Source organism: Labrus mixtus, chromosome 5 (assembly GCF_963584025.1).
Source record: "Labrus mixtus chromosome 5, fLabMix1.1, whole genome shotgun sequence".
NCBI classification, from domain to species: domain Eukaryota; kingdom Metazoa; phylum Chordata; class Actinopteri; order Labriformes; family Labridae; genus Labrus; species Labrus mixtus.
Window position 1 is genome coordinate 16,904,501 of NC_083616.1, and position 26,610 is coordinate 16,931,110.

At 38.3% G+C, this 26,610-nt stretch overlaps 1 protein-coding gene across 1 annotated transcript in view; it reads left to right on the plus strand.

Annotated features, from left to right (window-relative positions):
- The window catches only part of LOC132974780 (protein unc-13 homolog B-like), a 169,687-nt gene that overhangs the window by 111,588 nt on the left and 31,489 nt on the right, over positions 1–26,610 (plus strand). The window contains exons 17-31 of the mRNA XM_061039055.1: positions 156–383; positions 3,155–3,296; positions 3,653–3,822; positions 4,075–4,190; positions 4,823–4,986; positions 6,982–7,132; positions 16,568–16,636; positions 17,215–17,304; positions 18,098–18,238; positions 19,419–19,687; positions 20,307–20,392; positions 20,550–20,585; positions 22,269–22,310; positions 23,698–23,824; positions 24,436–24,532. Of these exons, the coding sequence (XP_060895038.1) occupies positions 156–383; positions 3,155–3,296; positions 3,653–3,822; positions 4,075–4,190; positions 4,823–4,986; positions 6,982–7,132; positions 16,568–16,636; positions 17,215–17,304; positions 18,098–18,238; positions 19,419–19,687; positions 20,307–20,392; positions 20,550–20,585; positions 22,269–22,310; positions 23,698–23,824; positions 24,436–24,532 (1,928 nt within the window). The remainder of the gene's footprint in view (positions 1–155; positions 384–3,154; positions 3,297–3,652; positions 3,823–4,074; positions 4,191–4,822; positions 4,987–6,981; positions 7,133–16,567; positions 16,637–17,214; positions 17,305–18,097; positions 18,239–19,418; positions 19,688–20,306; positions 20,393–20,549; positions 20,586–22,268; positions 22,311–23,697; positions 23,825–24,435; positions 24,533–26,610) is intronic.

Sequence of the window (26,610 nt, forward strand, 5' to 3'; positions counted from 1 at the left end):
TTGTGTTGTTGTAGCATTTTCCTAAATAATTTTTTATACATAAATGAAATCCTTTTTTCTTAACAAAGACTGTTTCCAGTTTTAGTTTTTCTCTTACTCTCTGGAAAGCATCATTTACTCTTTATTTTTGTGTCCCTCCACCTTTTCAATTTTAGGAGCAGCAGAGAAGAGTTCCAAGACCGGGGCGGAGGACCGCACACAGCACATCATCACAGCGATGAAGGACAGGATGAAGATCCGCGAGAGGAACAAGCCAGAGATCTTTGAGGAGATCCGGAAGCTGTTCAACATCACCAAGATGATCCACATCCAGTACATGAAGGGCATCAAGCAGAGTGTCCTGGATGGCACCTCCAAATGGTCTGCCAAGATCACCATCAACAGTACGTCCAGTGAATTTTTAACATTTAAATTGAAAACCTGTGAACAGTTTCCTAAACACTCCAAGGAGAATATAACCTTTCACGTTTTTCACAAGTTTAGGAGTAAGTTAGAATAGGTGTCTTGACATAATAGTTTGTATTTATTAGCACTATAAAAAATTAAAATGTATCAATTAATGAATCATTTAATTTTTAGAAACTTAATGGGATAAGAAAAGTTGTTCTTGCAAAAATCTGAACTCATGAGTTAAGGTTTCCTGGTAACTTCTCGGGAGCAGTCTCAAAAAGAAAACAAATATTAAATCACATGAAATCAATAGCGGACTACATTTTCAAGAGCATAAAGAATTTGTATTACAGCGGTTAGAAAGTCTGTTTTTGCACATTGGAATCCTAAGAAGGATCAGAAAAAGCTGGAAAGTAAATCCATCAAGACACCTGAAAACACAGCATAGTTGATATCTGTGAAAAGCTGCAGCAGTGTGAACATGAAGCAGTGTTGCTGAAGGAGAGAATGTCAGGTTTCCCCGAATAAATACCTAAAAACTGAGACTATGCCAAATTCATGGATCTTCCTCTTTTATTATCTGACAGTTTGTCCTGAAGTGTACAGAAACATGAACTGTTTATATGCAAGATTGACTAATTTAAACAGACATATATCCCCATACCTTTTTACCTTTATGCCAAACATCATCCGGACTGCCACTGTAACCAAAGCAACCAGTCACATCATACCATATAGTGACAGTGGTGTTGCCATGGCAGCCATCACACCTTGTCGACCTGATCAGGAGTCATGAGCTCCAGTGAAGAGGAGAAACGCTTTGTTTCAAATTCAGTCATGATCAGGTGCAGAGTGGCGTTCCTCACTGTTCCGCTGATCAAGGTCTCTTTGTATGGTAACACATTCTGCAGATTAAGTGAAATTCAATGGTATAAAAAAAAAGTAGCGGTATAATTTCTGAATTGCCGTCATAGATTAAAGATAACATAGATAATAGATAACACAATTAAGGTTTGGTTTTCAAAGTTTCTCTTCAAATGTGGAGGTCGAAACTTTGCAAAAATATTGTTCTCAGGTAAAAGAAGATTAACTTTGATTAAAATGATTGATCATTTATCTCCTGAAGTAACAGTAAAAAGTGACTTATTGGGGCGCGCTGGTGGCGCAATGGTTAGGGCGCCCGCATCCCGCCCGTGGCCTCCTTCCCGCATGTCTTTCCCCACTCTCTCTCCCTGGTTTCCGACTCTATCCACTGTCCTGTCTCTACATTAAAGGCACAAAAGCCCAAAAAATAAATCTTTAAAAAGTGACTTATTTAGTACAAAGTAATTAGTACTTACTTTTATATCTGAAGGGGAAGGGGGTGGATCTTAAAAGTAAAATGTTAGCTCTCCATCCTGTTCAGTGCAAAACTGACAAGAGAGTATCAATCTGCAACCAGGTTGTTTAATTAAGGAACAGCTCTGTGATAAAGTGACCAAATTGTAGTTCAAAGCTAAAAATGTTAACTTTGAACCAAGATTTGGTTATTTCTGAAGAGATAAAATGAAGAATAAACCCTGTTCCCAGTGGTTCAAAAATCTTAATCTGGATTAGGTATCCATTTTTTTTTCTCATAAACACAATGCAGAGAGGTCATACAGGATAATAGTCTCTTTAAATCATTCACGTTGTTTAAAGTTTTAACATTTTTACTTTTAATCAGCCTTCTTTTAATTTTAGCATGAATCCATCATGTCTCTCTTTTGAAATACATTCAGACACACTCATATCACTATCTCAGTTCTGTATTTAAGCTGAGTTGAGACTGAAGTTGATGGTGACTGACAGTAGAAGCTCTGCAGAGAGCTCTTTGAAGAAGCCATTGAATTCATTAGGGAGCGTTTGAACCAATTAATTCAAAACTCCGTTCAGTAAAGATAAAATACATCAGTCACTGACCCCGAATGAAACTCCAGCAAAGATATTAAAGAGGCTGATATGAATTTGATTGATGTTGAGTTTCTCGGTGCAATAACTTAAAGAGCTGACATAGTGGCTGGTGCTGGTGTTACCGCCAACCCTCCAGTTGAGAGATGACCAAATCTACCACTGACCCACAGTCGACCCACCTTTTCAATTTGTTGGACATTTCTGAGCTCCCTTGCTGATTAGACACAATGTTAGCGTAGCTGCAGTTAGCTTTGGTAAACCATTGAAAGTTTTAATTATAGCCTATAGTGGAAACATGGTTCACTGTATGGCATCAATCACCACAAACCTTCGAACAATAAAGTGTATCTGTGTCACAGAAACTGTCTGTTATTGTGTGTTACAGAGACAGTGTAAATGAAACAATAAGCAGAAAACAGAGGATAACAAAAATAATTTAAGGTTCAACAAATGCATGTCAGCTTCTAAAAAAAGCTCCATTAAACCACTTTGAAAACTTGTTGCAAAGAATAGCAGAATATCAGGTGAGCAAGAGAGAAATGTTGTTGCGGCACATCTGCCTGTGAGTCATGATTGCTGTGTTACGAGTCTTTGCATAACAGTGTGGGGGATTTCTGTGTTATACAGTGTGTGAGTGTGTGTGTGTGTGTGTGTGTGTGTGTGTGTGTGTGTGTGTGTGTGTGTGTGTGTGTGTGCATGTGTGAATGAGACAGAAGATTGTGGTAACGAGTAGGTGTTTGTTGTTCTTATGCAATTTTCATAGTCATTCTCACTGTTTGTGTGTGTTTGTTTGCGCGCGTGTGTGTGTGTGTGTGTGTGTGTGTGTTATCAGTCGTCAGTGCACAGGGTCTCCAGGCCAAGGACAGGACAGGATCCAGTGACCCATATGTCACTATCCAAGTAGGGAAAACCAAGAAGAGGACAAAGACCATCTACGGCAACCTGAACCCTGTCTGGGAGGAAAAGTTCAGCTTGTAAGTTCATATTTTATGATCTTCCTGATTGTAAAGCTCATCTAGAGCTCCCAGAGGTCAGGGAAATTGCACGAGAGGTCAGATAATAAATATATCTATATATATATATATATATATGTTTAACCTACAGATGATTTTTTATTTTATTTTTTTAATACAGTACTTTAAAGTCTTAACGGCCTTAAAATCTTTGCAATGTTTTAGGAAACACATTAAAGATTTGTCTTTCAAATCAACAAGCAATCCTCAGTAGCTAGCTACCTCAGAATGATAATTATTGAAGTATTTTTAAGTACGTAAGTACACAACACACATTCAAAGCTCTACAATGAACCCAATTGATCCTTTTTTCACAGCGAGTGCCACAACTCGTCTGATCGTGTAAAGTTGCGTGTTTGGGACGAAGACGACGACATCAAGTCTCGAGTGAAGCAAAGACTGAAGAGAGAATCTGACGACTTCCTGGGTCAGAGCATTATCGAGGTCCGAACTCTGAGTGGAGAGATGGATGTCTGGTACAACCTGGGTACGTAATCATAGCCATGGAAAATGTGGTGTGTGTTTGTGTTTGTTATTGTGTACTTCTGTGTTTGCTGGAAATGTATGGTTGGTATTTATGTGTGTGTGGTTTGGAGTGTGGGTGTTGCTCAGTTAGCAGAGCAGTTGGATCCCTCACCATTTAAGTTGTAGTGTTAAATCCAAAGTTCACCTTACCTTTAACTCTGGAAGATGTATAAATTGCAAATGTGTCTGTGGGTGTGTGGGTGTTTGCCTGCAGAAAAGAGAACAGACAAGTCGGCTGTGTCTGGTGCGATTCGTCTTCAGATCAGCGTGGAGATCGAGGGAGAGGAGAAAGTGGCACCCTACCATGTACAGTACACATGCCTTCATGAGGTAATATGCGCACACACAAACACACACACACACACACACACACCTACACACATCAACCCATACATCCATCCCCAAACACACACACACAGATACTTTACTGTAGTCCACCAAAGTTTCAATCCACCATAATGTAAGGTCACATTTAGAGAAATTAGGACAAAATTAAGAACTGAGAATAACTTGCATAACTTTTTGAAATTACTTTTTAATACATCTTGCACCAAATGTATTTAAGGAAAATAAAATAAAATAAACTTTTTAATCTGAAATAATAAATCTGAACACTTTTTAGCATTTTTAAAGGATTAGCAGCAATGTGATATAATCTGACATATCTGATCTCAATTTTGTTTAAAATCCTTTTAAGTTGTTTCTTAGCTTCTCATGTTATATGCAGCTAAAATGAGCATATTTATTCTGAAATTATAAAGAAAAGAACAAGTTAGAAGTGAACAATTTCTCTATTTGCAAGGAAAATGTAATGTTGACACCTCACAGTGACAAGTCATGAATTTCAAAGTTGTACCATGTAAGCTGATTTTGAAGCCCCAACATCTATCAGTCATTTCTGTGATGTCTTCTTCAATAAAGAGGGCTGATGTTTTCTTGCCTACTCATCATTTTCTCTGCAGAACATGTTCCACTACTCGACGGATGTGGAGGGCGGCGGCGTGGTGAAAATCCCAGTAGCTCAGGGAGACGATGCCTGGAAGGTTTATTTTGACGAGGTGCAGCAGGATATCGTGGATGAGTTTGCCATGCGCTACGGCATCGAATCCATATACCAGGCCATGACGTAAGCATAGTGTGTTTGTGTGTAAATGTTAGCTGTTTGAAACCGTAGGCACATGCCATGATGTCAGCCCGTTGTGTGGGAGTGTAAAATCAAATCAGGAAATGCTTGAGATGAGTGCTGGGTAGGGTGTTTGTAGGCCTGTGTGTGTGTCTGTGTGTTCTGATAAGAGGTGGGCGGGGTTGTCATGAACTAAAAACAGCATTCAAATGAGATTTTCTTGTCTAATTAGAAAAGATGACCTGTCACCTCTGAGATTTCCTGGCTGTTTGATCTAATCATTGCTGGCAGGTGGCGGGGCTTAATGAACACGTACATTAGCACACAAATGTTAAATTACATTAATAATATTGTAATATGATCTTAAAGGGAGAGAGAAGATCTAGTGTTTGTTCTGTTTCATGAAGGACCTCGAGCACATAACACGATAAAAGTGGGAAGTGTTGAGGAAATGAAATCTGGAAGCAGATTTTGTCCCAGTGGAAATAAAGGACACCAGCCAATCAATAACACAACCATATGAAAGTACTGATTTGACTAGACTTCAGTGATGTTTTGCATCCTTCTCAAGAACAATCTGTTGGAAAAGATTGGACATTGTATTGAGCCTTTTTTTTACATCAGGTGTTAAGAATCCCTTGCTCCCGATGAAGTAAAATGTGCTCCCAAAAAATGCAAAAGTTTGTTCATTGGTTCACAAGTTTGAACCCTCAAATGTATGATCGTGTGCATGAATTCACAATGCAATATGTTTTATACAGCACATGGTTTAGCCAGAAAATTCTCTAGAGTAAAATATATCATGTTCTATGGTTTTAAACAGTTTTGACTGCATCACACATTATTATGTGTGCACTCTGCTGATAACAGCAAAAGCTAGCCATTATTTTGCCTGCAGACAAGAACAAATGTCATGAATAATAAGGGACAGTACATCAATTAAATCGTGTTCTTCCTTAAAGTTGGTGATTGCCTAAGGGGCGGTGGAGTTTGCTTGAGTTTTGTCAGGACACTGTAGCTTCCACCCACAGAGCTAAGACCATAAGTTATGTTAATTAGTCTCTTCTAAAAAAAAATTTGTCTCAAAGTGGCAGCATGGAGACAGATTGACTTGCAGCCTGTCTGACGGTCAGCTGGAATAAGCTCAAGCCTCCCCTAAATTGTCTACAGTACACGTGCCTTGGTTTTACACAAGTGTGAGGTGTAAATCACCAGTGCACAAACATAGGACATGGACCTTAAGTATTAGACATATTTGTTTCAAGCAGCTAATGTTGACATGTGATTGCACATTCATGGATCACATAATTTTCCATGAGTAATTATAGGGCATACCTTAAAGAAAATGTAATTAAGAACTTGACATTTTTTGGTGTATAACACATATCAGATGCAAATTATTTAAAAAAAAATTGTAGTATTTTTTATGCCTTCAAACATGTTATTTTGGTGGGAATGAAAGAAACAACCAAAGCTAGCACATAAACCCAAAGCTTCCTGGCTCTCTTCTGATTTCAACATGAAAAAGAGCTGTTCCATTTTGAAGCTGTGATGATGTTTTAATGTCCAATGGCAGTTGGAGAAAAATTGGAACAATTCTGCACCAGGGCATGACTGCTTTTACTTTAACTCCACTTAAATTGTTTCCTCCATTTTTCCAACTCTTTCTCCAAAACCTCCGTCAATCCAAACCTTCAATCTCTGCTATCTCTGTCATTTACTTTTTCCCACTTTCTCCCTGGCCTCATTATGTCTTCTGCTCAATCGCTCCATCCTCTGTCTCCACCCGTCTCATCTTTTCTTTAACCTTCTTTCCCTCCCTCTTCATGTCCATCCTGGCTTTTTAAATGCTCCTACTTCTTTTGAACCTGTAATTTCTCACCTTCCAAACCTGAAAATGTCACACTACTCTATCACTTCCTCCCCTCTCTCTCTCTCTCTCTCTCTCTCTCTCTCTCTCTCTCTCTCTCTCTCTCCCCCCTCTCCTCGCCTCCTCAGACATTTCTCCTGCCTGTCCTCTAAGTACATGCTGTCAGGGGTGCCTGCAGTGATGAGCACCCTGCTGGCCAACATCAATGCCTTCTACGCCCACCCCACCGCCTCCACCAACGTGTCTGCACCGGCCAGATTTGCAGCCTCCAACTTCGGGGTGAGTGACCAACAAAAATAAACACAGAGCTGTCCAAAACAAGGAAATAAAGATCATTGCACCAAGAAAGGTTACAGATTTTGTACATTATTCTTAAAATCTGGTAGAGAGCCTCTTTATACACCTCTTTACTCTGAGCCCTCTCCATTAATGCATGTTCATAGGATCCTGTTTGTGCATGTGTGTGTGTATTTCAGCCTATGTTTGTGTAGCATGTTCATTAGACAGAGTGTAAAACTGAATTTCCCCTCGCGGGATCAATAAAGGATAAATTATACACAGTCATCTATGAGGGTTGTCTGCTACAGAGCCGGTAGTTGCTGTTCCTTTGCTGCTTATAATCCTCCTCATTAAAAGCTATAGTGTCATACCTCTGAGGGAACTTTTGGAGCTACTCCCAACTTTGCAGTGTCTTAAATCAGGCCCCCAGGCCCCGTGGGAGCCACAGAAGAGGGACAATGTCAGCTCGAGGTCAAGTTTTATGACTCCTTGGATCTTTGCAAAGTGTCGACTACAGTTCTTGTGCTGGTTTTACTCAGACTACTGGCTGGGAGTTGTTGCTTTAATGGGTCAGGGGATGAAGATAACCCTGTTTATTGCCAAACTGGTAACCCAATTTTTTAAGCTCTGCTGGTTAATGTATTTTTATGATTTATTTTGACTGAGACATTTTTACAAGTGGGTTTCTGTTTAATCCATTAATTTCATTAAGCTGTTCTCATTTCCCTGTTTGACCATATAGAACTTCTGTTACTCTCTAATGACTTGACACTAATTAATGCATGACTCAGCTTAAATTAATGTCAGAAAGTGGATGAAATTGTAATGAGTGTATTACATTTCATATGCTCTAATTAGCCCAAAGTAATAAATGATTAGGCTGCTGTTATATAATGTTTGACTTCTCATATCAAACAAAAACTGACTACATTTTAATAGATAGAAAGACCCTTTGAGCTCTTGAACATCTGTTATGATATTATTCACTTACAGAGAGGGCAAGGCAAGTTTATTTTTATAACATCTTCTACAGCAAGATGATGAAGCGTGTCGCACACAGGATATAAAAGGGGTTTTGGCCAAAAAAAATAGCATTCCAAATCATGTATGCATTAAAAAGCAGCAATACAATTCAGGAACGAGCATAAACGTTTGGTTTGTCCATGCAGCACTGAACATATTTGATATATGTAGCAGAGGTAGCTTCTTTTTCACACATCAGCAGACTCATTTTCATAGCATTTCATCAGCTAATTGGGGTGCCGATGGCGTAGTGGTTAGTCTTGCACCCCACGTACAGAAGCTACTGTCCTCTAAGCGAGCAGCTCGGGTTAAAATCTGACCTGTAGCTCCTTTGCGGCATGTCATTCCACTCTCTCTCCCTCTCTCTCTCTCTCTCTCTATCTCTCTGTCTCTCTCTCTCTGATTTCTGACTATGTCCACTGTCCTCTCCAATAAAGGCATACAAATCCAAAAAATAAATATTTAAAATATTCAGCTAATAAAACGTTCTACTTATTTTATAACCGAACTTGATCTTTCTACTTATACCAATTAAGTACTTTTGTTGCCAAAACTAAGACACTACAACAGTTTCCCAATCTATCAGCCTATGTGGTTGCATTGAAGGACTCAATAGTCCTTCATTAGTTGACATGATTTGCAAGTAATTTATTCATAATCCACCACACAAATTTAATTGCTGGAAAAACAGTGCCAAGGATTGTGGTCTACAAATTATTTTTTAATTTCTTGATTGATTTTTTAGTCTTAATCATCTTTTTACTCCTCGTTTATTCCTCCGTTTCAGTTTGAGACAAAACAACACACAAGCAGCAGGGAGGCTAATATTTTTCTGGCGAAACTTCTGCTCTGTCTGCTTGTTCATTTTGTATTTGTTTGAGCTTTTTTACTTTCTCTCTCTCTCTCAACTCTTAAGTGCTGCTTCCTTTCAGACTGACCTTAAAATAATCACTCACATTATTTCCCTCCATTATTCCTTCTCCATCTTCTGTTTATTCAGTACTTTTTTGGCCCAAATGTTGATCCAAGCCACTTTTCGTGTACCTGTTGCCATGGTAATAAGGTGAATTCTATTTTGGAGACTTTACTTTATCCCTTTCTTCTTTGTCCTTTGTCCTTTGTCTCTGTCTTGTCTCTCCTCTACCCCTCCCTTAGTCTACCTCCTCCTCTCCTGTGCTTCATAACTCATCTCTGAATTTCAGTAATCAGATGGCAGATTTAGTGACACTGCCTGAAATCTTGTCCAGGGATGTGGGCATGGTTGTATGCCTGCAGACTTTAAAGCCTGGCTCACACTGTAGGATAGTCAGGCCGATTTGAGCTCCGATTCTTCCTTCCTGACAATCGCAGGGTCGCTCCCGACTCAAGGCTGCTCGGACCCGATTATCTGCTCAGATTATCTTGTAGTGTGAGTGGTACAAAGAGCCAATCCTAATCGGGGCCGCCCCGATTTATTTCAAACATGTTTAACATTTAGAATTTAAAATCTTGACGTTTACGTCATGAAAGGGTCCGGAAGAAGTTGTGTGTGATTACAATATAATCACGAGAGACAAGGAAACGTGTATCCATATATCTACAATTGTATCAACTTTTCTATATCCTACAACAACTTCCACTTCCTTCTCTTTCACCAACCGTCGTCCTTTGTATTTTTCAAATGAAACTTAACAACAATTGTCAACGCTCCGTCCCGATTTCACTGTGCCGTGCCCGACAATCGGGTCGTACAGTGTGAGCACGTCAATCGCAAGGTCTGTTCGGGCGTCGTAAACGATTCAGTCGTACAGTGTGAGCTGACATGCCACCCCGACTTTTATACAATCGGGGATAAATCGCACAGTGTGAGCCAGGCTGAAGTGTGTTTTCCCCTTACCAATTACTTATGGGGCTACTTCTGATGCATTAGTAAATATATGGAGTTTACTGGATGGGTTTTATTTTTGGCTGTTTAAAATAAACATTGCTCAGATAGAACCTGTTGACTGTGTTTCTTTCTGGGCCATTCCTCTTAATCTGCCAGTCACCTTCACCTGAGAGCTGCCTGGTTTTCACATAATCAGCTTTCAGCAGTACCAATGATGCTGCTATACATTTTGAGTTTTCAGAGTGGTTTGAACTTTCAAAGCTACAGGTTTCTTCAGCTTATGCTTAAGAGCATCTAAGAGAAACTGTGCAGCAACCGAAAGCTTGTCTAGTGTTTTTAAATGCTTTATGGTCATGAGAAATGCTTGTTCTTTTAAAGTTCAGTATTTATGTAATGCACATTTCATAGCAGAGCAGTTTATGTATAACCTGGTTATAGTGTGAAATTGTTCAGCTGTGCTTTTTTTCTTCTTACCTTTTTGCATTCTTTAAGTGACACTTTGATAAGGACTGCCTAATTGTCTTTTTCTGTTTGTGCTCATTTTGCACATTGGTAACTTGCCCTGAATGTGACCACACCTAAGTAGAAGTTCAGATGTAGTTAGTGCCAATAATGACTGAAGATTTTTCTATATTCCGTTTGTATAATGTCTATTTAGCTTTCGTCTGCAGTCAAAATCACATGCCATCAGATGTGTTTTTGCCAAAGGAAGGCCTTTTTTGTGGATCATATGTTGGCTAATTATAATTGTCATTTAATGCTGACCTTCTCAGGAAGGTCTCTGAAAAGGACCTAAGGGGAAAGTTGACACTAAACTGGACCACTTTAATAATGTCTAAATATTTATCACTCAATCTGGACAGAACTTTTCAGCTCACAGCCCCACATGGGAAATATAAGATTTGACCTCATAGGAAGAATATAAAGCAAGTGAAAACCATATTAATATTTTTTTTTTAATCAAATTGATATCTGTTTTTTTTAGATTTAATTACTTCTCTACAGAATTTTCTTTTGAAAATTGTAGAACTTCTCATTAACTCATAAAATCACAATGAACTCAAATAGCTTTTTTAGTACTTAGTTTCAAAATGCAAAATTCACATCAGGGAAACCGCCTGATCAAAAAAGAAAATTATATGATGTTCCTACTTTATAATGACCTTACTGCAGTTTTTTATTTATGTTTTCATTTTAGGATTGTTCTGCCTTTATTTTAGAGATAGATGGTACAGTGGATAGAATCAGAAAGCAGGGAGAGAGAGGTAACGACATGCGGGTCAGATTTGAACCTGTGCAGCCCGAGAAGGCAAACAAACATGAACCAAATAAGTACAAACAAAATTCTACAAAATAATAATAATGTCACCGGGGCGCTGGTAGCGCAGTGGTTAGTGCGGGTGCCCCATGTATGGAGGCTTTGCTTCTCCAAGCGGGCGGCCCAGGTTCGAATTCCACCTCTGGCTCCTTTCCCGCATGTCATTCCCTGTGCTGTCTCTCCATTAAAGGCACAAAAAGCCAAAAAATAAATCTTAAAAAAAAAAAACAATGTGACCAAATGCGTTGGCCTATTGAAACCCTTAAAATACAAACTGAAGGAATATTAACTTAGGTAAATGATCCTGGATTTCAGACTTTTGTTGAAAAAAAGTATTTTTCTTTTACCGTTCAGGCTATTTGATTTGAATATTAGTTATACAATTAAAAGCAACATGCATCACAAATCTGATGAACTGAAACATTTGCCAAAAGTTAAATGATCTAAAAAACAGTTTGACAGCAGCAGAGGAAGGGGTTGCTCATTCACCCTGAGATTACGTTCACTGCAGTCCCCCCCCCCCCGGGGCTAGTAACATGTCCTCTTAGTATGTGAAGGACATGGAGGCAATTACAATTATTAACACGACCTTAGGTGAAAGGTGTCCGAGTGTGTCCTGTAAGATGGGGTGTGTGCGCTGCGAGAGGGTGTGAGGACATAGAAGGCTTTTCCATTGGGAAAGACAGTGTGAAAATATGTGACCTTTTTAAGGTCAGTTCTGATCTCTTTTACTTACATCTGTCAGGTCTGTGTGTGTGTGTGTGTGTGTGTGTGTGTGTGTGTGTGTGTGTGTGTGTGTGTGTGTAAACACATGCATAAGGATGATCCTTTAATATAAAACTGTTACGGGGCCCACTTATTCATACTCTGCACACTCTGTAGTGAGTTATCAGTTTGTGTACTTCTATGTATAATTTTTATGTGAGAGGGATGAAACCTTGAATTTCAGCTGAACCTCAAAAGAAACTCTTGCAGTACAGTGAAATAATTTCTTACACGATGACTTTATCTGCTGTAATTGCTAACCTACCAGCACATACATGTATTAATATTAGGAACATTAATATATATTGATGTTTAAACCTGTGGTATTCTGCAGAACATCACCTGGGAGGTAGATCCTCATGACACTTTGATAAAGTAAAAAGCTGAAGGCTTCTAGGGGAACAAAACCTCATCATAAAGATTGACCGCCTCTCTTCCCACTCCCAAAAAAGCCAGCAGTCCAGGTCAACTTCAGATTTAACACAGCAGTTTATTTTCTTCAGAACAGAGCAGGGCCCAAAACAAAAAACACAAGGTGACTACCAAACGCATCTTTCCTAACATGGAAAGAAAGTAAACAAAATGACAATCATCTTTCCTAGCCTCCTAACGAAAAACAGGAACTAAAAGGACTTCTCACTCCTATTTACTGCTGTGTGGTGCGGAATTATTTACAGTGCTTACATTTTCAAATATTTACCAAACAACACTATATTTTCTATTTACACACAAACTAAACAATTGTCCAAGTTCCTGCTTATAATCGACAGATCTGTCCTAGACAATACAAGAGGGTCTGATGTCAAGCTGGCTTGGTGGCTGGAGGAGAGCAGGCTGCAGCAGCTGACTTTTTAAAAGCTGTGATGCCGTGGGTTGATCAATCACCACCTGATCCACCTTATCACACGGCCACTGACACATGGCAGAGGAGGAGACAGGGCGGCACATCTCATAATAGACATTAATATGACCCAGGGTCTTAAGGCTACACTGACAGACAAGAAGAAAAAGTTTGCAGATGGAGACCTGAGTATTTATACAACCCATTTTGCGGCATGTGTCCAATATACCTAATCCCTGAATGAGTCATTTCAAAAAGCAAATTGGTGTCAGGCTGGAGGGGAGTTGGACACAATATCTGTCCTGAGGTGTCTTAAAGTAATCCTAAAGGGATAATTACTACAATCACAAGGGCTTAAATGGGAGAGGGGAAAAAGGTACCAAAAATAGTAATGGCCCAAAAACAAGTAAGCTGCTTTTCTTATAGTACTGAGATAAAGAAATACTATATACTACTATACTAAAACACCTGCTGCCATGTAGCTGAAACTAAACGTCTGGGGAGACCAAGGAAACACTCCTCAAATGAAACACAAAGGCAGACAGAAACAAAATATAAGAGTTACACTTTGGTTAGTTTTTAGGTATGAAAGCAACTTGGTTAGGTTTAAGTAAAATATGATGTTTTTTGTTTAAATGAGTCCTAATGTACAATACAAGTCAAATGTTTGGACACCTATAATAAAAAAAAGGTGTCTACCGTCGATGTCTAACTGTTTTTGTAGGTCATAAAGAGGCATTAGTATTACATTGAGACTGTTGAATAACCAGTCTTAACCTCCTCACTGTTTGTTTTAGGGCTTTAGCTCATTATTGAGATTAGGCAGGAATTTTTTTTAAGTGTTTGGAGATTTTTTCCCTCCTGCTCTTTTGTTTTAACTCATCCCAAACCAAACTTGTCTCCTTGGATTTTTAATTCTCACGAGTCAGAAGCGATAACAAGCTGTGTGTCTCTGCTTCCCTCTACATAATTACTCACCGTGTGTGTTGTCCCTGCCATCCTGAGACACACAGATAGACACAAACAAAAGTGAAGTTAAAAGTGTCTTTCAAGTGTCGATTAGAAGTTGGCAGTCATATTTTTTATTTCTCATGTTGGCAAATGTTAACACTTTCATCTATAGAAAAGAAAACAAAGGAAAACCCAATACACAAACCATGCACAAACTCCCGGTAATTGCTATGCAACCATGACTGGCTCCTTGGCGATTGAAGATTGAAGTATGACAGATTTCAAAGAGTCTTTTATTCTGTGATACAATCAAATTGGACCAATTAGAGTTTCACTGGTGTTAATACCTATTAGATTTCTTTGTTGTTTCTCACAAACTAGTGTGCGATTTTTGACAACTTTCGAGGGGTATGAAACCTTGCTTCTCTTTCTTCCTCCCCCTCAATCTCTCTTGCCAGCCATGTCGTGACTCTCTCTACTACAGTGTATTTACTCTCTCAATTTCTGTTTACTTTCCTGGCATGGCATATACATTATGTACATTACATAAGAAGAAAAGTAGTGGATAAAATAAAAGACAAGCAGTAGGATTGGCACTGCTGGCTGTAGCTCAGGAAGTTAGGCCATTGATCATAAAGTTTGTCCATGTGTGACTAGCTCTACTTTTCTCTATAGTATGTAGTGCACCTTCTCTTACAAATGATATACTTTGAATGCAGTATGCGCACCCTGGGGACACACGTATTTGTCATAACAGTGCACCTAGAAGTTTGACAGGGTTGCTTATACACCCGCCACTGAGGCATTAAGTTTGTTAAAAAATGGGTTGCCTTAAAGAAACAAACAGCCATTTGCAGTCATATGTCTGTAACCATGGCAGCTCAATCAATCCAGCATTTTCACACGACAGCCACTTCCATCATCACACTCAGGATTGGATGACTTGAACTAAGATTAACTGCGATAATTTGTTAAAGGTGTGCAAGTTGTATGAAAAATAAGACCTCTCAATAGGTATCATTTAACAGTTTATTAGATACTAAAGCTACAATGTTAAGTGAAAATCAGAAGGGAGGTTGTGTTAAATAAGAGGGGGAAGCTTCAGGCACACTCACACTCAGCAAAGGAAGTTTTGAAATGCCTTTTTTTTTTTTTTTCAAATCTAGCAACTTTTTCTGGTGTTATTGGAGACTTGGAGAAACTGACGTGAAAGCACGTATTGCTCTGCAGTTACTGTCCTCAACAAGCAGCGGGTGCTGCCGTGAGCCCCTCCCCCTTCCAAAAGCTCTCACAGGCTGTCAGTCTAGCCTCGCGCAACAGATCCAGCTGCAGTCAGAGAGCAGAGAGGAGACCCACACCACTCTTCGTCCAGACTGCAACGAATGCAATAAGCTGTAGTTTTGTATTTATTTGCTTTGATTACGTTGTTTAAGTTGAGAAGTACATTTACAATAAAAGTGCGCTATACACTACTTTTTAATTATTGGATTTTGCATATAACAATGCGATTAATCGCGAAGAAGAAGATTTAAAGAAGATTTAATCGTTGCCCAGCCCTATTTTGTTTTTCTTTATCAGCAGCTGACATTCACCTGGAGTTTATCATATTACCATACCATAAGACTCTGTGAGACAATGACTCTGTTAGCATTCAACCTTCCTAGGTAACATTACTGTTACTCTTATAACACAATATCAAAGGAGGACATTTTTTAGCTAACAGTTATGTTAACCTAGCTAGGGGTTATTTTTCAGGAAATGTTTAATGCCAGCGTTGGCTCATGGGACTACACAGTAGTAACTAAAGGGTATTCAAATATTTAGTTTAGCTTAAAATATGGCCTGATATATTTTCACATTTTCTCTACAAATTAAAAAATAATAAAGAAATAAGAAGAAGAAATGATTGCAAACATTAACTTGCAAACCCAGAACACAGATTGTTATTTTGCATTATAACTTTCAATTGTTCTTATGTATCTGACTGTTCAAATACAGCCATGTATAAAGATTCATGTATATTCTATTTTTTTATATATATATATATTTATTAAATCTCTTTTTTAACATTGACATTGATCTAAATCTAAAACAAGTTTTCATCTGTAGTTCCTGGGCAGAGGCACCTAAAGATGAAAGTTAAAAAAAAACGTACACTTTGTCCAGAACAAAACAAAACAAAAAAACAGCCAGATGCATTTCAACATGCATAGCATATAAATGTTGTTAAACTTTAGTGTAGGCCAACGTGTTTTTGGTAAATAGCTTGTAACAACCTGCACTGCCACTCCTGCAGTGTTTATGCGCCATTTCACCACAAAAGAGTTTTTCTTTCTTCATAAGCAAGGGTCATTTAGATCTTTTCTAGAATGATTGTAATGTAACCATGTAGCACTATAGTGCTCTTATATTTCTGTGCAGAAGAACTGGGTCACCGTCTTGATGTATTTCTCAAACCATAAACAGCTTTTTCTCTGCATTAGTCCAGTCTTCCTGTTACTTTCCACAGCGCCAGACTACACATGTTCAGATGTAGACAGACACTCAGACACTCAGACACTTTCAAACACACACGCAGGCAGTAAATTGATCATGTCTCTGTTTTTCTCACACTGTTTGAACAAGATTCTGAACACAGTGTCTCTGCTTTTTCTTTTCTCCTTTCTACAGAGAGATCGTTTCGTAAAGCTTCTGGATCAGCTGCACAACTCTCTCCGTATTGACCTCTCCATGTACAGAGTGAGTCTTTGATTCTATTCTTTCCTCCACCACACAGAACTATAGATCTGTTCAGTCTATTCAAATGACATCTAAGTATGTCCTCACACAATCACAAAAAAAAAACGGATGCAGTGTATTGGTGTTTTTGTGAATACAAGAACTCAGTATGAACTCATCATCTTCGCCAAATTGACAAATGTTGTCTTCAACCAATATTTACCCCCTTCTGCTGTCATTTGGCTGCTTGATTTCCTCCAATATGCTCTTGATGTTAAAAATACTCTCTTCTCAGTGCCTCAGATGTTGTTTGTTTTTCCGTCTTAAAGTCAATTTTGGGGTCCCAGCAGGTTTTCTGATATATTTTTTTCAAAACGCTGAGCCTCAATCTCTCTGCATTCATTGTGACTGTTTGTTTGTATTCAGCCATACAGTCATAAATTATAAGACGAGTAAACTGGAAGCTTGATATGATTAACCTTATTAGGCAAATTACCAAACAGAATTGAAAGAGAAAAATAATTGTTGGGAAAGCGACTTGTCGAAAAGAGAAAATATACTTGAACAGACGGTTTGAATTTGTTTGTGTTTTTCTGCAGAACAACTTCCCAGCCAGCAGCAAGCCTCGCCTCAGTGACCTCAAGTCAACTGTGGATCTTCTCACCAGCATCACCTTCTTCAGGATGAAGGTGAAAAGAAGTTATCTGTATAACATTCACTAATCTAGATAGAGTATATCCCCATATGAAAGCAGAAACTGGTTGCTCATGACAAGATTTTGGGCATGTGAAGCAATCTGAAGTGATTTTGAAGTTATGGTAGTACTACTGACCAATCATGAACCCATCGGCTAATGGCATGGATACAGTGTTGGAGTGGTGGCCAACTTTTCGAGGCTTTGGGTGTGGCCAACAGTCAGCTATGAAGAACTGCGAACCAAGACTTCCGTTTCAGTGCACCATTGTCAACAGTCCTACAAGCAGCTCAAAATACAAGAACAGAGTTTCAAGACGATGTCTCAGGGAGAACTTTTGGCTGCACTTGGTTCACCAAATTCAGCATTTTTGCTTATAACCTGAAAGATTATGTGGGAATTAAACCCATAAACCATAACTTGATACCATAAAACTAAAATCTCCACTCTACTGCTGCTAGAAGGTGAGGACTTCACAAGGGTAGAAAAAGAAGAGCAAACACACTTTTACCTTGTGATTTTTTAAATGTCTGATTGACGTAAATGATTAAATCATTTTATTTCATAGTTATAAGAAATGGAATTTAAATTCCAAGCTTTACAAAGCAGTGGAAACCTCATATGAGTAGCTCTATACATGTCTGATGACCACAGCTACTTGCTTTCTGTCCAAAGGGTCAAAACTGTAAGATGATGTATATATTTATGTACTTTGTGTCTTGGATGAGTGTTTCTGTACAGAGATATAACTGACTCGTCTTCGGATTCTGATGTCCGTTCTTGCACAGGTCCTGGAGTTGCAGAGTCCTCCCCGGGCCGCCAATGTGGTGCGAGACTGTGTTAAGGCCTGTCTGAACTCCACCTACGAGTACATCTTCAACAACTGTCTGGAGCTCTTCAACCGTCAATTCCAACCCGTTGTCCCACCCGTGAGTTTATTGGCATTGAAATGTTTGAGGCTATTTTTTTCTTGTCTTGTGAAACAAACAAAAGTGTCACTTAATTGTAGAATCATGTAGAAAATTTAAAAAAAAAGTCGAAAAGCATCAGCTCAAAAAAGGTAAAGCAGGTTAATTTCAGTGACTTAATTAGCTGGGTGACACCAAGCCAACATGAATTTTTTAACAATATAAAAAAATTTAACAAATACAAATGTAGCCACGGATGCAGTCGGCTAAAAGACACCCGTGTACATTCATTGAACTGAAAGACTAATCTCGTTTCCATTTAATTTGCAGGTTTCCATGTCAACTTGCTAGCTATTTTGACTGGTATAATTGTTGCTTTTCTGTGACAATGACACATCATATAGATGTGGATAATTGTGGATTTGGTTTATCAGCTTGACTTCAAAACGTTCTGCCATTGTTGTCCCCGTTGCTGTGTTGACACTGTCACATCTCCTCTGCCCCTACTGTTCATGTGTATTCTGCATCTTACGTCCACATCATGTAAGATTTTGAGAACGTGCATTTCCGAAATACCAAACAGATGCAGGGAACATGTGACAGACATCACCAGCATGCGGGTTCCTAGTTAAAAGCAAAAATATCTGCGGCCTAAGGGTGAAACACAAGCAGTCGATCATTGTTGGTAGAAACAGGAAGTCAAACAACTTGATAAAATGTTATGCTTTGGGCTTAAACCCAAGCCAAACAGTTTCTTCATCACTTTTTACTCCACCCTCTCGAAAATCTCATATCAATATCTTGTTGAGCTAAAATGTTTGTACTGAGAATTGAGTTTCTGTCTGACAAAAAATTGTTTCCAGAACACTGAATATCTTGTAACAGTGCTCAGAAATATTGTGTCACAAAACCAGTCTGCATTCAGCATAAATTAACAAAACTTTGCATGATAATGAAAAAATGTGTCTGTTTCAGCTCTATGAAGTGTGGAGAAAGTCGTCACATAAACATGGAGACTGAATACTTAATTATAAATTGTCTCAGTATGAAAGAGGAATAATTATAGTTGTATTATTTAGTGCAGATCATTTCGCCAATTACAACTGTTTCTGTTCTTATTTTATCCCAGAATCCTCCTTATCTTCTCACAAAAGTGGAAACACTTATCTTATCACCGTTCTCTTTGTTTTCCTCCATGTAGCCTGAGCCAGAGAAGAAGAAAAAGAAGAAGAAGAAGAAAGAAAAAGAAGGAGAGGAGAGGGAAGAGGGTGAAGGAGAAGATGTAGAGGATGAGGAGGAGGAAGAGGAAGAAGAAGATGAAGAAGAAGAAGAAGGGGAGAAGAAAGAAGAGAGTCAGCCAGAGGAGCAGGGACCGAGCATCCAGAATCTGGACTTCTGGCCTAAACTCATCACACTCATTGTGTCCATCATTGAGGAGGACAAGAACTCATACACACCCATCATCAATCAGTCAGTACCAAAGTTTTCTGAACACTTTTCAGTTTAATTTGGCATATTTTCTGAAATGTCTGAAATGAGTCAAAATGTGTTTTACTTTCATTATAGTATATATACAGTATATTTTTCATGTATGTATTTCATTCATATCATACATTACAACATGAAACTGTAGGTTTTACTTAAAGATATGGCTTCAGAGCATTGTGAATTTATTGTAATCACATCATTTAACCTTGAAAAAAGTTCACAGCAGCCTCCTGTTGACACAAACATAAGCAGAGTTCATATTGAACATTTTGTTTGTTTTTACCTTCTTGACTGTTTTTGGGGGTCAGTATAATAATATTATTTTTGGCTTTGACCAAAAAAAAAAAAAAAAAGATGAATTTTCACAATTTCACATATTTGAAATTTGATGCTGTAAGTCATTTCCTTTTTTTTATAACATTACAGCTGTAATCACAGTAAAAAAAAGAGCAGTGCACAAAATATTAATATCACTAGTTATGCTTTCTTCACGTGTTAAGTTTTTTTCTGGCCTCTGATTGTTCATAGTACAAGTATATAAACACACAAACAAACACATTGAGAGTTTCTTATTCTTGGTTGGTCTTTTCCTCCTGTTCAGGTTTCCTCAGGAGCTCAATGTGGGAAAAGTCAGTGCGGAGGTCATGTGGTTGCTGTTCGCTCAGGACATGAAATACGCACTGGAGGGTAAGACTGTGTGTGTGTGTGTGTGTGTGTGTGTGTGTGTGTGTGTGTGTGTGTGTGTGTGTGTGTGTGTGTGTGTGTGTGTGTGCGTAAGTAACACCGGGAACTTTATTTTTTTCCAATCAACTTTCATTCTGCCCTCTTTCATCTTCTCTTCTAGTTTTGCATAAAATTGATCACTACCGCTACAACAACGGTGAGATTGTAGACGAACAGAAAGTAGCTGACTGAGAAATAGTTATAGACAAATAGTCTAGTCAGAGGAGGCAGTAGTTGGATTGCTGCTGAAGTGTTTGTTGTCTGTTAATCTATGCAGGAAGGTTGATCATTTAAATCAGAGAGTCAAAGCTAAAGTCTGCGACCAGCCTGGAAAAACCGCACAATCATGGTTATGGAGTCCAAAAAGTACAGTATGATCTAGCTGATTTATCTGTAGGTGGCAATGCAAAACAGGTCGGAGAAAAGAAGGACATAAGACTATGTTAGATGTTGACCTGATGCAAATTGTGGTTTCACAAGTAAACACTGTTAATGTCACAGTGATTTCAGGTCCTGTGAGTTATTGTGAAATTATTTGAACAGTTTATTTCACTGTGAGAGATTTCTTTGTGATCCATGAGATGATTGGTTTCCTGTCAGGCTCTCCAAATTATACTGTAGCCTACTTTTGAGACAAATGCACCAACAGCTGTTCCAAACTAGTGAGCCATCATCATCAGTCTGCTTTCACTCTCCCTCCATCTCAGCTACAACCTGCTTAGCTGCTCATTAGTCGGCTCCTGGCTGTGCTAACCCAATTGGAATAAGAGTAGAAGCTGTAGAAACTATAGTGTCCTAAAACAATGTCAGAAGACTTTAGAATTAGAATTACTTTGATGTGTTAGTTGCAGTAAAACTGTGTCTGCTTATGTAGCTGAGTCAGCACTCACAGAAGAGTTTAAGTACTGGTTTTTATAATCTCTGTTTACAGATTCTAAATAAAAATGTAGTCAGTGAATATGAATAAAATTTGCAGGCAGTAATCTAACGACAATTTATGTATGCCTTTAAACAGATATCTGTATTCAAATGCAGCAAACAATCCTTTCTCGATACAAAATTTCAACTTGAGAAACAAATTGTCTTGGCACTGTTGCAAAAGCCTGGTTCAAAAAAACATTTTAAAAGCATTTTAAAAGTTGTTTTCGCCTCCTGGTGAGGCAGACCTGACAAAGCCTCCATTTTTATTCTTTACTGATCTGCATCAGGATGTAGTTAATTTCGGAAAAATGAAAACCTGTCGATTGCGAATGAATTGCAGGAAAACTGCTTCTTTTTCAGGCTCACAGCTGAAGCAGTGAAGACAGAATGATGCCTCTGTCTGAAACCTAACTGAGACCCATCAGAAACAGATGAAAGGGCTCCCCAAAGGGGATGTAATGAATAAAGAAATGGTAGCGTTTCATTTAGGGACATTTCTGGAGGGAAACATTTTTTATTTGCTTTGGAGCTGAAAACACAATTGCGTGTTACTAATTGGACTGTAAACAATGCAAAGCACCAAAAAGAAAGTCGTCGCTTGAAGTAATTTAATGCTAACCGCTGGCTTCACCGGAATTACTAAGAAGGTGCCCATTGATCCCAAAGGCATATACTGGATCATTGTCAGATAATGATTGGCAATGATTGCGGTTACGTTCTGAGATTGTAAATTTGATAACTGAAAGTCCCTTAAGAGATTTTATCAATGTGTAGATTACCTTTCAGTTCATTTAACATTTAACATTATATTCTCCATCTCTGAAGCCTTTCTCATCTCTTCCTTTGCTTTATCACACTTCTCTTTTCTTATCTTAACCTGTATTGTTGTTTTTTCATTTTAACTCTGTCACCATCTCAGCTCCCACCACATTTCGAATCCGCAAAGTTGATTTCCATGCTGGTAAGACTTCTGTTTGCGGGTATCTGTAGTTAGTCATGAATAGCAGATCTGTTCAGTGACACTAGACACAACAACAAGAGAAGGGATGAATAAATCAGGCCAACTGAAAAATAAAGTACAGCACATCCTGTCCTTTAGACTTGTCACAAATTATTATAATTTGGGTTTGGACATGATCTAATACGTTATAGAAGACGGGCAATAACAGAGGGAGGAAGTGAATGAGCGAGCCAATGTAGTGTAAAATGTGAAAGTATGAAAACAAAACTACAAAACTTGAAATATAATTTATTTTGTCTGTATTTTATGGCAGTTTACTGCTGGATAAAAAAGGAAAGAACTCTATTTCCCTCAATCAGATTTAAAGTAATGCTGAATACTGAAAAGTTGTGTTTGCTGACTGGTTCCCTTGCATACTGATGACTCACTTCACTTAAAGTCTTGTTTGGGGAATTTCAAGCAAGAATAAGGGAAAGAAAAAGCAAAGTAGTCTTTTTTTAAATAATGGGCCATAAAGTGACATTATTATTCAGCATTTTCTTTTTGGCTGGCATGTGTTCCCTTTCCTTGGAAATGAACTCTCTCACATGTCAACTTGGTTTCTCCCTTCACCAAGAAAACATTTTAATTTTTTTTCGTCCAATTTGAAAGAAAACCTAGAATTTAAGTCCAATTCATGATCATGATGAAGTTCTATCATAATCTTTTCCTAAACTTACAAGGATTATTTTTCCCCCTAAAAATAACTTCACTGTGACTGTTTAACAACATTGGTTTTGGCTAAAATGCTCAATCAATATACTAATATAATATTTTAACCAGTACTATGTAGTTATTTATATATGCTATATTTATATATTTATATCGCACGTATATTATTTTCCTTCTCAAGAATCCTTTTAGAAGAACAGAGCTATTTTTAAACTATTCGCTCTGTGTACTGTGACACTGACTCTCCACTTCTTCCTTCTGTATGTTTGTTCAGTTGGATCCAATAAGGCCAGAATTAAATCAGGTACCTCTGATTGGACTTTGATGAAAACTGAGGGGACTTCTTTATTTTTTTTGTTGTTTTTTTGTCTACAAACCTTGTGGGCAGAGATTATTAATTGATTCCCCTAGTCACATAAAAAACAAGGATATATTGATATAATAATAAGATGTAACATAATTTCAGTTGCTTTAATGTCGAGAACAGGATAAAATAAGAACCACAAAAAATGTAAAGGCAGAAAATAGATATGTTACCAACAATTTACGTATCCACCTGCCTCTGATCATAAGCACACTTCTAAAAAAAAAGGATATCAGATCTTCAACTGCAGTTACCTCAAATCTGTTTCTTGTTGTTTGTGTGTTTATTTGTGTGTGTTTGTGGTTTTCACAGAGCATGAGAAACACAGACTGTGTAAGACTGCTGACTACATGAACCTGCACTTCAAAGTCAAGTGGCTTTACAACGAGTATGTGAAGGACCTGCCCGCCTTCATAGACACTGTGCCTGAGTACCCTGCGTAAGACTCACCCTCACACACACACACACACACACACACACACACACACACACACACACACACACACACACACACACACTTTTGACTCACTCATTATCTACCTCCCTCATTCCCTGTCTCCACCAGACAAAAGCGAGCTCCTCTTGATTGATTGACTCTCACTTTCTAAAGAGATTCTGTACGATGTTTTAGACACACTTCTCAAAGCTCTTTTCACTGGGTATGAATACTAGAAATATCAATAATACTGTACAATGTATCAATTTTCACTCCTACAGCACAGTTCATTTAAAAACAAATATACAAGGTTCTTTATACCAGGGAAGCTTTTCAAACAATGAGGCAACAGTCAATTATAAGAACAAACAAATCTCACAAAGTCAATAGGATAAGATAAAAACAGAAAAAGGCAGGACACAATGAAACAGGACATTTATCAGTAATTTATGAGGAATTACAATTGTGTTGTTCCTGCTGCAAGCTCTAGGAGTCAACACAAATCATACATGTTCTGTTTGTCAGAGAAACACTGCTGTCAGGAGATTGTAAAGACTCACGTCATTCTTTTGTATCAAAGATCATGTAAATGATGAAGCTTTTTATTTCTGCAGCTGGTTCCTTCAGTTCGTGCTGGCCTGGTTGGCTGAGAATGAGGAGGTGTCGATGGAGTTCATGCACGGAGCACTGGAGAGAGACAAGAGAGAAGGGGTGAGTCAAAGAGATGAGTACATGGAGGGCTTTGTGGTCACAAAACAAAAATTAATCAATACTAAAAACATAAAGGGAAACTGTATTTTAAATAAAGCTTTTTTTTTACAGCAGAGAATGTGGTTGAACAAATTGTTTTGTGTACAAACAGAGTGTTGAATCATTATGGTGCAGCTCTGATCTTTTTATTTTCTGTAGCAGCATTTGCTGTTCAGCGTCTTGCTGTTGCTGGGCAACCCATCACATGTGATAGCTCCACATGTTTTAAGGAGATATAACATAGCAAAGTACATAAAACTGCTAACAGTTGCTAAGGAATCAAATGAATGTTATTAAAAGTCAGAAAGATGTTAAGTTCCCATAACTTGCTTCATACTCTTGTATGCTGGGGTTTTGTTATTTTACACTCTTATGTTGATATTGTTAACATTTCCAATAACAAGTAGAATTGATATTAAAACAAAAAAAAAGGTCATCATAGTGTCACTCTGTTGTTGAAATTTTGCAGCGTTCACACATCAGTTCTTGCCTCCTAAAATCCACCCACACCCCTTCATGGAAATATCCCTCTATGAGGGTCATGTTTGAAAGAGCTACGTTCTCCCATAAATATAAATATTAAGCATTTCATTCTAAGTTACAATTTATAGGACAGGGAAATTGCCATACCAAAATTTAATTTAGGAGAACAGGAACAATTTGCAGGCCTCTCATGTAATTGAGATGAGACATTATGTTTTTGATCTGAGCTATTATGACCGCTGCACAAACTCTGAAGAACTCAGGTCAATTTGCTCCCAAGCAGGAAGAAATTGGAGAGGGGACATTAGTCGTAATGGAAGGGGACTCACTCCCTCCTAATGACAGGAAAACAAAAGAAACCAACAATCACATAAAAGAAAATACACTGCTGTTGGAGTCAACTTCTTTGTTACGTGTCCCACTTGTGATGAATAAATGTTTTATTTTCACAGCAAACCCCACTTGGTTTCCAGCGGAACCCAATACAGTATCAAATACAAGCGACATCAGGTCCATTAGTTGCACAATAAAACCATATTCTTCTGTTGATGTTGTTGTTGAAAATGTGCCAATGTACACCAGCTGTAGAAAACAAACTATGCAGTAAAAAGAAGAATAGCTGTCTGACACCTAAAACAGAATGACAGACAGCTTCGACGTGACCTTTTGTTCACAGACTCTTTGAAGGAAGCTCTCACTGATTTAGTTTTAGCAGAGTGTGCTTTTGTCCAGCCGGTCACAGATGAACAGGATGATAGACGAGTGTTATCTATCAACCTCCTGCTGTTTCAGAAGCTGCACTTTCTGTTGTTAATCTGGAAGGTTATCGTGAGAAGAGTTAAGTCTGCAGATGTTTTGGGCGCTCTGACTGGTACTGAACAAAGACTTTTCAACGTACAGTATATTGAAGCACACTAAATTTCTCTAATGGTCATTTAAGACATCCAGCTTGTTTTTACTATAGACATTAAAGCTACTCTGGTTGTCCATTACTAAGAGTGCTTTCAGATAAGCATTGCCTTACAAGGCAGACAGAGTGGATGAAATGGCATAAGACTCATATTTAATCGGGGCGCTGATGGCCTATAGTGGTTTGGTCGCATCCACTGTATGGAGGCTATTGTCCTCCAAAAGCGGGTGTCCTATCGAACTAAACGCAAAAGTCCAGATATAGATCTTCAAAAAAGGAGATTTATATTCAGGCTCTGGACTCTGACTAAATCATTCTCAATAAGGAAGCACCAAGCTCAGGATTGGGAATAGTGACAGTCTCAGAGTTATGGACGCTGAGGCGGAGGTGGAGCTTTTTAAGAATGAATACAAATAATGAAAGTAGCAGCAGCAGTGGCAGCAAAGCACTCAGGATTAAACACTTTTCAAAACATTGAAAGGGTTGGTTGCTGTGAAGGAAAAATGCTGCATATGTGTACTGACAGATTTGTGTTTGCTGCTTTCACTTTCCAACAATTTCAGCTTCATTTGTGGATTTTTCTGTGGATTTGCTATCAGAGAATGCTTAATAAAATCTTCTACTACTTAACCTCATCCCTCTCTTA